Genomic DNA, 13,111 nt, shown 5'->3' with positions numbered 1-13,111 from the left:
CCCAACTTTTCAGTATATTTTTAGTATTTTAGATAAAATTCCTACCCATTATTAACCCCCTATTTCTACACAAGTACAACAGATTTGTATACATAGGCTGGGGTGTTGTAGGCCTTGAAAACTATTTTGTATGGAAATTGTTGTTGGAACTGCTTACACTTTTACACTTTTCAAACGATTGCAACGCAATTGAATACCCTAATTATGTTGTCTGTGATAAAGTAAATGTGTAGTAACTTATCTAAATTGGTTGTCTATGTTTGGAGTTGGTGTGGTCCATGTACGCTGTGAATAAAGTGTGACATCGGTGCCCAGCCAGTTTCAAGTAGAGTCTGAAAGATAAGGAGTAAATTAAATTATTAAAATCGTTTAAATACTTGTGAAAAATTGACACGAACGGATTAGGAACTGAAGGAAAGGAGAGAAAAGTTAGTGGATAATGTAAATAGCTACGTCTCATCCCCCACAGATTAGAAAAATTTGAAGAAAGAGATAAGAAAAACAAATATACATGAGAAAGGAACTAGGATATGCCAAATAGTGATAGGAATAGAGTTCAAATCGGAAGAAAATTGAGGAGAAGTTTGGAGTTCATCCGGAATAGGGGACCAGCAGGTATGACTCCGCCAGTAACTCGTTCACAAGCAAATCAAGAGGAGAAATTGGAGAACATATCGGCACCCGAAGGCATGAAGTCGCTAAGGGAGCAGAATCCTGAAGGAATGGGAAGCGGAAGTCCAGGAGAAGCTAGTGGTCTTCAAGCGGTAGGCGGAACCGGGGCCATACCAAAGTCTTTGCCATCTGAGATAAAATCAGGGGTTAATGCGGCACTGGTTCAGGCTCAACATACGTACCAGGTGGGAATGTCGACGGAGTACGAAATGTTTAAACAGCAGATGCAGCAGGATATGATGCAGTTCATGAAGGACATCAATGACTGCATGGCGGAGTGGCGCAGGGATTTCGTAAAGGAAAAAGCAGCATGGCAGGCATCTACGCAGGTTCGCCAGGCCCAAGGACAACAAGTTGGACAGGGCCAAATACCCTCTTCGGGGACGCCGATGCCGCCACCTCATGGCCTTGCCGAGCAGCCGCGGGCAAATCCGAGTCAGTTGCCACCATTCCACCCGAGGATGCTACAACAACCTCCGCCAATCATACTGCCGGGGGTAAGTCACCACATGGGTTTCCCGCCGCCAACATCTGGGGCTCTGTCCGAGAAGCAGGAGATGAATCGTCACGCATCGGAAGGGTATCGGCAAACCGCCTGGTCGACGGAGCAGGAACCAAGGAGATGGAATGGGTCTCACATGACGCCGCCAGAGCATCCTCCTGGAAACGGTGGGACTTACAACAACTTCAATCCAGGGCCGGATCAGCGTCGGTCAAGCGGGGCAGTGGGCGATTCTGCGTTTAAAGTCGGCCAACTGCGGAAGTGGGGGCTCAGTTTTGATGGAAGTCCCAGAAGCATGCCCGTGTCAGAGTTTATATTCCGCCTCGAACATCTCCAAAGGTCGTATCAGGTGCCGTGGAAGGAGGTCCTAAGAGAATTTCACGTGTTAGTTGAAGGACAAGCCAAGGAATGGTACTGGATGTACGTGAGGTCAACGGAGATGCAAGAGTGGACTTACCTGAGGTACGCACTACAGCAGCAGTTCCAGAGTCACCGATCCAACTTCGAGCGAGAGTATGAGCTGCGAGAACGGAAGCAGAAGCCGGGAGAAACCATTGAGGTGTATATCCAGACCATGCTAGCGCTCAGATCTCGACTAGAGATGCCGTTTTCCGACTTTGACCTGATAAAAGTAATAAAAATGAACATTAGGGATCAGATTTCGAGAATTATATACCCGATATACATCACTAATATGGATCAACTCCGACATGAATGCCACGATGCGGAGAGAATATTGGCGACTCGGTGGACCCGACATCCCAGCAACCTCGAAACTCACCGAGGGTATAAAGATCGTCCGAGGATCGATGAGCTTTGTCCGGAATCAGTCGGAGAAGAGAGTGTACCTGGAGAACAAGAGGAAGTGGAGGCATTAGCTAGACACTGGGAGACCAACAGGGAACGACAGCCACTGACATGCTGGAATTGTGGAACCGTGGGACACCCATTCAACGCGTGTGAATCGGAGGTTTTAAAGGTGTTCTGTTTCAAGTGTGGACTACCCGGTGTGAGGACTCCAAGATGTACTCGATGCCAGACGGGAAACGGCGTGAGGAGCTTGGGCAAGAACAAGGAACCACGCTCCAATCCGTTTGCCATGAACAAGTGAAAGCCTCGTCAAATTGCATGCCTAATGATAAGAATAGCTGTAAGGAGAATAAAATTAGTAAAATTCTGATAAATATAAATAAACCAGCACATACCATTAAATGGTCGAAACGTGAACCGATAGCAGTCCGGGAAGCACATTACCAAGAGGTCAGGAACCGAATATTTGGGAAAAATGATCCGGACCGGAACATTTCGCCAAAAATTGCCAGAGCCCGTAGGAGAAGTCAGCAGCGGAAGGCAGAAAGAAGGATGATTTGTTCGGCCATCAGAGCTGCGGTGGAAGGCGACAACAGACCATTCGCACAGGTGAAGATCGAAGACCTGGAGTTCGTGGGTCTCTTGGATTCCGGGGCATCAGTAAGCTTGCTTGGGGAAGGTTGCCTAGAAACAGTGGAAAGGTTAGGACTGAAATTAGAGAGATCACAATCGATAATGAAATCAGCAGGAGGTACACAGCATCGAGTAGTGGGGAAGATTCAACCCAGCATCTCGTATAATGAGGTAACACATCGATTGCCGATACTCCTTTGTCCATCCTTGAAACAAAAATTGTACCTGGGCATAGATTTCTGGAGAAAATTCGAATTGGCACCAGAGGTGGTGGGTGTAGAATCCTTACACCAGGTGGAATCCGAATTTATGGCCAAAGGAGAACCGATAGAGGCACATATCCTATCCCCCGAACAGACTGAGCAACTGGAAGAAGCAAAAGGACGTTTTCTGACCTACGAAAGTCAAGGATTATGACTTACCAAAGTAGAAGAACACTCGATCCAGTTAGTTGAAGGAGCTGTACCCGTCAAGGAGAGATTCTTTCCCGTGTCTCCGGCGAAACAACAACTGCTATTCGCAGAAGTCGATGAAATGCTACGGTTAGGAGTCATCGAGTTAAGTGAAACTCCCTGGAACAACCGAACGACGCTGGTACAGAAACCTGGAAAGAATAGGCTGTGCTTAGACGCAAGAAAACTGAACACACTTACAGTGAAGGATGCTTACCCGCTACAGAACATTGAGTCGATTTTAAGCCGTCCGTCCGTCTGTCCGGATGAACGCCAAGATCTCGGAAACTATGAGAGCTAGGCTATTGAGATTTGGCGTACAGATTCCTGAGCTTCTTACGCAGCGCAAGTTTGTTTCAGTAGACTGCCACGCCCACTCTAACGCCCACAAACCGCCCTAAAATGTAACTCCTACAGTTTTGATGCTAGATAGAAAATTTTAACTGAAATGTATTAATCTTGTCTATACCTATCGATTGACCAAAAAAAAATTTTGCTACGCCCACTCTAACGCCCACAAACCTCCAAAGAAAAAAGCTATGACGTAAGAGCCAGACAATGCGAAATGTTTTTACGCGTGTATGTGTGTGTATGTAAATAGTTGCCGGCCGAACTTAGCGGCAAAGAAAAAAGCCCTGCCGGCGCTCAGAGAGAGCAAAGTGCGCGGCTAACTTATTCTATTGAATAATAAACCCTTTATCCATTTGTCCCATTGACGGGCAAAAACCTTTAAAGATCTGTACATCTTTATTTATCTCTTTCAAAGAATATGAATTAGCTTAATAAATACCTATAGATTGTCCCAAAAAAACTTTTCCGTTTTCAGTCCAATGCTCTCAAACCAAAGTAGTTAGGACAAGCCTTGACACTAGAGCCAGAAAACGACATACATACATACATATGTATTTATGCATGTGTGTGGACGTAAAAAATTGCAATCTAATATCCGCGGCAAATAGAATTCTTTCAAACAAAGCTATTCAACCAAATATTTTGAAATACAGAATGTGCCTTAAAATTGTGTATGTTTAGCAAGCATACATAAATATAAATGTTTTTTGTCTATTTTATGTGTTGCTTTCTCATTCTTGGCGCTGGCTGAAACAAAAGCAGAGCCGAGAAATGAGAGCAAGGGAGAGAGAACAAAGTGCGCGGCTAACTTATTTTAAAGTTTGTTATCTGAGTAACGGGTATCTGATAGTCGAGGTACTCGGCTATAGCGTTCTTCCTTGTTTTTATATTTAAAAGAAAAGAAAGTGTACCAGACGAATACTTACTTATTTAACAAGCACGATTTTATTGAAAATGCACCAAACATTTTCATAACTCAAGGAACGACCTTTTAAAACCAATAGTTACCAGTTCCACAAGAAAAGGAGAGTATTAATATAATTTTCAAAGTTAATAATTGGTACCGTGAGTATGGTACAGGGTTGTCAACGTTATCTGATACTATCGCAACAACATTTTCCAACACTGAGAAAGGTTAATCTCTAGTCGCACGTGTCAATGGAAACTATTTCACGTTTGACAAGCTCGAGTGAAAGTTTTCAACATGTCCAATACGCCGATCGAAGGATATTTGCTGCTCAGGGGACCAACTCATCTTACCAGTCGAATCTTCGTAGGAAACCTGCCGCCATGCAGCCGCAAGGAACTTGCTCAGCTATGTGCACGTTATGGAAAAGTTTTGGGTACAATAATAGAGGAGACGTTTGGTTTTCTTCAGTTCGAGAGTGAAAGACAGGCCAACATAGCTATTCTGGCTCTGCACCAGTCGCGATTCAAGGCCAAAACCCTGACTGTCCACAGCGCCACCTTTCAATCTGTGGAGGAACACGGACATGACTCCAGACAGTTCGGGGAGGATGTGCTCGTCGCCGAGGCCGACTCTTCGGGGCAGGATCTGATTGCCGACTGCGAGATCATAACCATGGATCTCCAAGGCTTCCGAGGTGCTATGCGCATCCGGGATCGCCTCATCGCCAAGGGACTGTGCACGGAAGTTCGCTCGCCGATCGCAATGGATGATAACGAACCGCTCTCCAGTCTGGAGGAGCTCGCAGCACTTGGCACCCAGTACGCCATTGTCTTGACGTCCGTGAATGAGAGCATGGGCTCGGCGTCAGTGCACTACTTGTATGAGACCGTTCTGAGCATCCCGACTTGCCGCAGGATCAGGCCATCGAGATGGTTGTGTCGGACTTCAACCGCCGCCATGTCTTTAATTCAGCGGATGGTGTTCGTGACTGAGGTTGTTAACTTATAATAAAATTCTATTCAAAAACCTGTGATAATGCTCCAGGAATCACGGTAAAGTTAATTTGTAAATATAAGAATACACACAATTTATTTATGTGTGTGTGTGATTTCCTGGAAGCGTCACACTATTTCGTCAGAATCCAGATTTCACGTCTTGTCACTTCAAAATTATGCGAAATAAGTGAGAGCTGAACCAGCTCATCGGAACCAAAACGATATTAGTGTTACCAGTAGTGAGCAGAATTCCTTTGGTTATACGATATTCTTATCGATATGAAGTAATGTCATATTCCAACACACCTCCTCAAAAGTCTGATGCTCATGATTTATAAATTTAAAGTTTAATAAAAAATTTGAAATTTGAATTGGCAAGACAAGATATTTCTGGGAGTGCACATTGACCCAACATTTGTTGCTTGAATTGGGGAAACCCAGTAAAACCCAATTAGGTCAATCTTAAAATTAATACAAAGAAAAATGAATATTCAAAATGACAAGATTATGTGATGCAAAATTAACATACAAACAATTAAAGGCAACTTCAGGAAGTAATCTTATAAATTTGAAAATTATAAAGTAATTAGGAATATCTTCTGTTTCCAAACTTAATAACTAGAAAATATAACAGATTTTAAATTCAATAACATAGTTTCAAAAAATTATTCTTTTAAATGATAAATTAAATTATGTCTTCAACTTTTATGTAAGTATATAAAAAAAATTGTCGTCTGCATCCATCAATCGGTTAAGCCAAGACGCTGTCTTAGTTGTGCGAAGCGTGGAGCTGGGAGTGGTTTTGTTAATGTATCCGCCAGTTGATGATCTGTAGAAATATACTCAAGTTTTATTACTTTATTTTCAACTTGTTCACGTGAAAAATGATATTTGATGTCTATATGTTTTGAACGTTTGCTTTAAACATCTTGAAAAGATATCCTGTTGTACTTCTCCTATCCAATTGACTTCCACCCCAATCTGAATCTACATATCCAACAAAGAAGTCGTCATTCTTCTCAGTTTTAGTGAATGTTAGCTTAAAACCAATAGTACCTTTCAGATATCTTAATACCCTTTTTAAGCATAGCCAAAGCTCTTTATTATTTTTCTGACTATACCGACTCAAAAGATTTACAGATATACTGAGATCTGGCCTTGTACATAGCATTACATACATAAGGTATCCAATCAAACTTTGACAAGGAGAATCGTCTCTTTCATCAGAGTCTAATAAATCAAAGTTCAGTTTACTTAGAAGTGGTGAATTTACAGAATTACATTGCTCCATTTTAAATTTTAATAAAATATTTTTAATATAAGCTGATTGGCTTAACTCCACTTTACTTTCTTTTGTGTATATTTTAATACCAATAAAATACTTAATTTCCATTAAATCTGTCATTTGAAACTTGCTCATTAAATATGATTGAAATTTATTCATTGTTAAAATGTTTTCTGTACAAATAACCAAGTCATCTACGTATAACAAAACATATATATTTTTTAAAATAGTCCCTTTATCCAAAATATATACACATCTATCTACAGGTGGATTTTTTAAAACCAATATCTTTTAAAGCCTTTTCAAACACTTTAAACCAACATCTAGCCCCCTGCTTAAGACCATAAATTGCTTTATTCAATTTACAAACATGACTGCTATTACAAGACAGTCCTTGAGGAACTCTCATGTATATTTTGTTGTGTCTGTTGCGTAGACAACATTGTTGGTTGTTCCCCTCCCTGAGATGTTCGTTGACTAGCCGGCATCTACACTGCGCGAAAAGCAGGACACAACAAATGGCGCCCAATGAAAATATAAGAAATTAATGAAATGGAATCAATAAAAGTAAAAATTTTCAAGCATAACGTAGAAAGTAAATACTCACCAGAGAGTGCGTCAATAGAAAGCGACATCGGAAACCAGCTGTTTGGACCGTGGGCGGGTTTAAAAGGTCGAACCCATCGTAGCCCCAGTGAGTGAAATTCCGAAAGGTCCTTTCTGCTAAGCACAATCCTTGCTGAGAGAGAGAAGACCGATTAGAAGTGGACCCATGACCGAGTAAAGCGGGACATGCGAAGCCAGGCTAGGAGGTTCATCAGTATATGAAATAGAAAAAGAAAACAATTGTCTTTTTAATTAGGGTATTCAATTGCGTTGCAAAAGTGTAAACTTTGTAAGTTTGCCAGACGAGAATTGTGAACGCCCTCTATTTTTAAATATCGTTGCAGGAAATTGACGTACAAAATAACGCCAACTTTTAAATTTTTGTGAAAAGAAGGCTATGATATTTTCTGTCATTAAAACCCAACTTTTCAGTATATTTTTAGTATTTTAGATAAAATTCCTACCCATTATTAACCCCCTATTTCTACACAAGTACAACAGATTTGTATACATAGGCTGGGGTGTTGTAGGCCTTGAAAACTATTTTGTATGGAAATTGTTGTTGGAACTGCTTACACTTTTACACTTTTCAAACGATTGCAACGCAATTGAATACCCTAATTATGTTGTCTGTGATAAAGTAAATGTGTAGTAACTTATCTAAATTGGTTGTCTATGTTTGGAGTTGGTGTGGTCCATGTACGCTGTGAATAAAGTGTGACATCGGTGCCCAGCCAGTTTCAAGTAGAGTCTGAAAGATAAGGAGTAAATTAAATTATTAAAATCGTTTAAATACTTGTGAAAAATTGACACGAACGGATTAGGAACTGAAGGAAAGGAGAGAAAAGTTAGTGGATAATGTAAATAGCTACGTCTCATCCCCCACAGATTAGAAAAATTTGAAGAAAGAGATAAGAAAAACAAATATACATGAGAAAGGAACTAGGATATGCCAAATAGTGATAGGAATAGAGTTCAAATCGGAAGAAAATTGAGGAGAAGTTTGGAGTTCATCCGGAATAGGGGACCAGCAGGTATGACTCCGCCAGTAACTCGTTCACAAGCAAATCAAGAGGAGAAATTGGAGAACATATCGGCACCCGAAGGCATGAAGTCGCTAAGGGAGCAGAATCCTGAAGGAATGGGAAGCGGAAGTCCAGGAGAAGCTAGTGGTCTTCAAGCGGTAGGCGGAACCGGGGCCATACCAAAGTCTTTGCCATCTGAGATAAAATCAGGGGTTAATGCGGCACTGGTTCAGGCTCAACATACGTACCAGGTGGGAATGTCGACGGAGTACGAAATGTTTAAACAGCAGATGCAGCAGGATATGATGCAGTTCATGAAGGACATCAATGACTGCATGGCGGAGTGGCGCAGGGATTTCGTAAAGGAAAAAGCAGCATGGCAGGCATCTACGCAGGTTCGCCAGGCCCAAGGACAACAAGTTGGACAGGGCCAAATACCCTCTTCGGGGACGCCGATGCCGCCACCTCATGGCCTTGCCGAGCAGCCGCGGGCAAATCCGAGTCAGTTGCCACCATTCCACCCGAGGATGCTACAACAACCTCCGCCAATCATACTGCCGGGGGTAAGTCACCACATGGGTTTCCCGCCGCCAACATCTGGGGCTCTGTCCGAGAAGCAGGAGATGAATCGTCACGCATCGGAAGGGTATCGGCAAACCGCCTGGTCGACGGAGCAGGAACCAAGGAGATGGAATGGGTCTCACATGACGCCGCCAGAGCATCCTCCTGGAAACGGTGGGACTTACAACAACTTCAATCCAGGGCCGGATCAGCGTCGGTCAAGCGGGGCAGTGGGCGATTCTGCGTTTAAAGTCGGCCAACTGCGGAAGTGGGGGCTCAGTTTTGATGGAAGTCCCAGAAGCATGCCCGTGTCAGATTTTATATTCCGCCTCGAACATCTCCAAAGGTCGTATCAGGTGCCGTGGAAGGAGGTCCTAAGAGAATTTCACGTGTTAGTTGAAGGACAAGCCAAGGAATGGTACTGGATGTACGTGAGGTCAACGGAGATGCAAGAGTGGACTTACCTGAGGTACGCACTACAGCAGCAGTTCCAGAGTCACCGATCCAACTTCGAGCGAGAGTATGAGCTGCGAGAACGGAAGCAGAAGCCGGGAGAAACGATCGAGGTGTATATCCAGACCATGCTAGCGCTCAGATCTCGACTAGAGATGCCGTTTTCCGACTTTGACCTAATAAAAGTAATAAAAATGAACATTAGGGATCAGATTTCGAGAATTATATACCCGATATACATCACTAATATGGATCAACTCCGACATGAATGCCACGATGCGGAGAGAATATTGGCGACTCGGTGGACCCGACATCCCAGCAACCTCGAAACTCACCGAGGGTATAAAGATCGTCCGAGGATCGATGAGCTTTGTCCGGAATCAGTCGGAGAAGAGAGTGTACCTGGAGAACAAGAGGAAGTGGAGGCATTAGTTAGACACTGGGAGACCAACAGGGAACGACAGCCACTGACATGCTGGAATTGTGGAACCGTGGGACACCCATTCAACGCGTGTGAATCGGAGGTTTTAAAGGTGTTCTGTTTCAAGTGTGGACTACCCGGTGTGAGGACTCCAAGATGTACTCGATGCCAGACGGGAAACGGCGTGAGGAGCTTGGGCAAGAACAAGGAACCACGCTCCAATCCGTTTGCCATGAACAAGTGAAAGCCTCGTCAAATTGCATGCCTAATGATAAGAATAGCTGTAAGGAGAATAAAATTAGTAAAATTCTGATAAATATAAATAAACCAGCACATACCATTAAATGGTCGAAACGTGAACCGATAGCAGTCCGGGAAGCACATTACCAAGAGGTCAGGAACCGAATATTTGGGAAAAATGATCCGGACCGGAACATTTCGCCAAAAATTGCCAGAGCCCGTAGGAGAAGTCAGCAGCGGAAGGCAGAAAGAAGGATGATTTGTTCGGCCATCAGAGCTGCGGTGGAAGGCGACAACAGACCATTCGCACAGGTGAAGATCGAAGACCTGGAGTTCGTGGGTCTCTTGGATTCCGGGGCATCAGTAAGCTTGCTTGGGGAAGGTTGCCTAGAAACAGTGGAAAGGTTAGGACTGAAATTAGAGAGATCACAATCGATAATGAAATCAGCAGGAGGTACACAGCATCGAGTAGTGGGGAAGATTCAACCCAGCATCTCGTATAATGAGGTAACACATCGATTGCCGATACTCCTTTGTCCATCCTTGAAACAAAAATTGTACCTGGGCATAGATTTCTGGAGAAAATTCGAATTGGCACCAGAGGTGGTGGGTGTAGAATCCTTACACCAGGTGGAATCCGAATTTATGGCCAAAGGAGAACCGATAGAGGCACATATCCTATCCCCCGAACAGACTGAGCAACTGGAAGAAGCAAAAGGACGTTTTCTGACCTACGAAAGTCAAGGATTATGACTTACCAAAGTAGAAGAACACTCGATCCAGTTAGTTGAAGGAGCTGTACCCGTCAAGGAGAGATTCTTTCCCGTGTCTCCGGCGAAACAACAACTGCTATTCGCAGAAGTCGATGAAATGCTACGGTTAGGAGTCATCGAGTTAAGTGAAACTCCCTGGAACAACCGAACGACGCTGGTACAGAAACCTGGAAAGAATAGGCTGTGCTTAGACGCAAGAAAACTGAACACACTTACAGTGAAGGATGCTTACCCGCTACAGAACATTGAGTCGATTTTAAGCCGTCCGTCCGTCTGTCCGGATGAACGCCGAGATCTCGGAAACTATGAGAGCTAGGCTATTGAGATTTGGCGTACAGATTCCTGAGCTTCTTACGCAGCGCAAGTTTGTTTCAGTAGACTGCCACGCCCACTCTAACGCCCACAAACCGCCCTAAAATGTAACTCCTACAGTTTTGATGCTAGATAGAAAATTTTAACTGAAATGTATTAATCTTGTCTATACCTATCGATTGACCAAAAAAAAATTTTGCTACGCCCACTCTAACGCCCACAAACCTCCAAAGAAAAAAGCTATGACGTAAGAGCCAGACAATGCGAAATGTTTTTACGCGTGTATGTGTGTGTATGTAAATAGTTGCCGGCCGAACTTAGCGGCAAAGAAAAAAGCCCTGCCGGCGCTCAGAGAGAGCAAAGTGCGCGGCTAACTTATTCTATTGAATAATAAACCCTTTATCCATTTGTCCCATTGACGGGCAAAAACCTTTAAAGATCTGTACATCTTTATTTACCTCTTTCAAAGAATATGAATTAGCTTAATAAATACCTATAGATTGTCCCAAAAAAACTTTTCCGTTTTCAGTCCAATGCTCTCAAACCAAAGTAGTTAAGACAAGCCTTGACACTAGAGCCAGAAAACGACATACATACATACATATGTATTTATGCATGTGTGTGGACGTAAAAAATTGCAATCTAATATCCGCGGCAAATAGAATTCTTTCAAACAAAGCTATTCAACCAAATATTTTGAAATACAGAATGTGCCTTAAAATTGTGTATGTTTAGCAAGCATACATAAATATAAATGTTTTTTGTCTATTTTATGTGTTGCTTTCTCATTCTTGGCGCTGGCTGAAACAAAAGCAGAGCCGAGAAATGAGAGCAAGGGAGAGAGAACAAAGTGCGCGGCTAACTTATTTTAAAGTTTGTTATCTGAGTAACGGGTATCTGATAGTCGAGGTACTCGGCTATAGCGTTCTTCCTTGTTTTTATATTTAAAAGAAAAGAAAGTGTACTCATCCTTCAAAGCTACACCAGACGAATACTTACTTATTTAACAAGCACGATTTTATTGAAAATGCACCAAACATTTTCATAACTCAAGGAACGACCTTTTAAAACCAATAGTTACCAGTTCCACAAGAAAAAGAGAGTATTAATATAATTTTCAAAGTTAATAATTGGTACCGTGAGTATGGTACAGGGTTGTCAACGTTATCTGGTACTATCGCAACAACATTTTCCAACACTGAGAAAGGTTAATCTCTAGTCGCACGTGTCAATGGAAACTATTTCACGTTTGACAAGCTCGAGTGAAAGTTTTCAACATGTCCAATACGCCGATCGAAGGATATTTGCTGCTCAGGGGACCAACCCATCTTACCAGTCGAATCTTCGTAGGAAACCTGCCGCCATGCAGCCGCAAGGAACTTGCTCAGCTATGTGCACGTTATGGAAAAGTTTTGGGTACAATAATTGAGGAGACGTTTGGTTTTCTTCAGTTCGAGAGTGAAAGACAGGCCAACATAGCTATTCTGGCTCTGCACCAGTCGCGATTCAAGGCCAAAACCCTGACTGTCCACAGCGCCACCTTTCAATCTGTGGAGGAACACGGACATGACTCCAGACAGTTCGGGGAGGATGTGCTCGTCGCCGAGGCCGACTCTTCGGGGCAGGATCTGATTGCCGACTGCGAGATCATAGCCATGGATCTCCAAGGCTTCCGAGGTGCTATGCGCATCCGGGATCGCCTCATCGCCAAGGGACTGTGCACGGAAGTTCGCTCGCCGATCGCAATGGATGATAACGAACCGCTCTCCAGTCTGGAGGAGCTCGCAGCACTTGGCACCCAGTACGCCATTGTCTTGACGTCCGTGAATGAGAGCATGGGCTCGGCGTCAGTGCACTACTTGTATGAGACCGTTCTGAGCATCCCGACTTGCCGCAGGATCAGGCCATCGAGATGGTTGTGTCGGACTTCAACCGCCGCCATGTCTTTAATTCAGCGGATGGTGTTCGTGACTGAGGTTGTTAACTTATAATAAAATTCTATTCAAAAACCTGTGATAATGCTCCAGGAATCACGGTAAAGTTAATTTGTAAATATAAGAATACACACAATTTATTTATGTGTGTGTGTGATTTCCTGGAAGCGTCACAC

At 43.3% G+C, this 13,111-nt stretch overlaps 3 protein-coding genes across 6 annotated transcripts; 2 read left to right on the top strand and 1 right to left on the bottom strand.

Annotated features, from left to right (window-relative positions):
* Positions 1 to 4,624: 4,624 nt before the first annotated feature.
* LOC139353586 (uncharacterized) lies at positions 4,625 to 5,338 on the top strand. The gene has a single exon (XM_070997941.1). The coding sequence runs from the start codon at positions 4,625 to 4,627 to the stop codon at positions 5,336 to 5,338; it is 714 nt and encodes a 237-aa protein (XP_070854042.1).
* A 3,715-nt stretch (positions 5,339 to 9,053) lies between these two features.
* On the bottom strand, positions 9,054 to 10,835 carry LOC139353650 (uncharacterized). 4 transcript variants are annotated; one of them, XM_070997998.1, is made up of 6 exons: positions 10,478 to 10,835; positions 10,064 to 10,303; positions 9,728 to 9,941; positions 9,486 to 9,657; positions 9,267 to 9,431; positions 9,054 to 9,176 (listed from the first exon to the last, which is right to left on the bottom strand). In XM_070997998.1, exons 3-4 carry the CDS (start codon positions 9,908 to 9,910, stop codon positions 9,499 to 9,501), a joined length of 342 nt encoding a protein of 113 aa, XP_070854099.1. In that variant the 5' UTR covers positions 9,911 to 9,941; positions 10,064 to 10,303; positions 10,478 to 10,835; the 3' UTR covers positions 9,054 to 9,176; positions 9,267 to 9,431; positions 9,486 to 9,498. The 4 variants fall into 4 exon arrangements, with proteins under 4 accessions (XP_070854099.1, XP_070854100.1, XP_070854097.1 ...); XM_070997999.1 differs by having other exon boundaries at positions 9,591 to 9,657; positions 10,478 to 10,827; XM_070997996.1 differs by having other exon boundaries at positions 9,495 to 9,657; positions 10,478 to 10,826.
* A 1,443-nt stretch (positions 10,836 to 12,278) lies between these two features.
* On the top strand, positions 12,279 to 12,992 carry LOC139353585 (uncharacterized). The gene has a single exon (XM_070997940.1). The coding sequence runs from the start codon at positions 12,279 to 12,281 to the stop codon at positions 12,990 to 12,992; it is 714 nt and encodes a 237-aa protein (XP_070854041.1).
* Positions 12,993 to 13,111: the final 119 nt, after the last annotated feature.

The sequence above is a fragment of the Drosophila suzukii genome, chromosome Y, assembly GCF_043229965.1.
Source record: "Drosophila suzukii chromosome Y, CBGP_Dsuzu_IsoJpt1.0, whole genome shotgun sequence".
NCBI lineage: Eukaryota > Metazoa > Arthropoda > Insecta > Diptera > Drosophilidae > Drosophila > Drosophila suzukii.
Note: the sequence above shows the minus strand (reverse complement) of the source record. Positions and strands in the feature narration are given on the sequence as shown.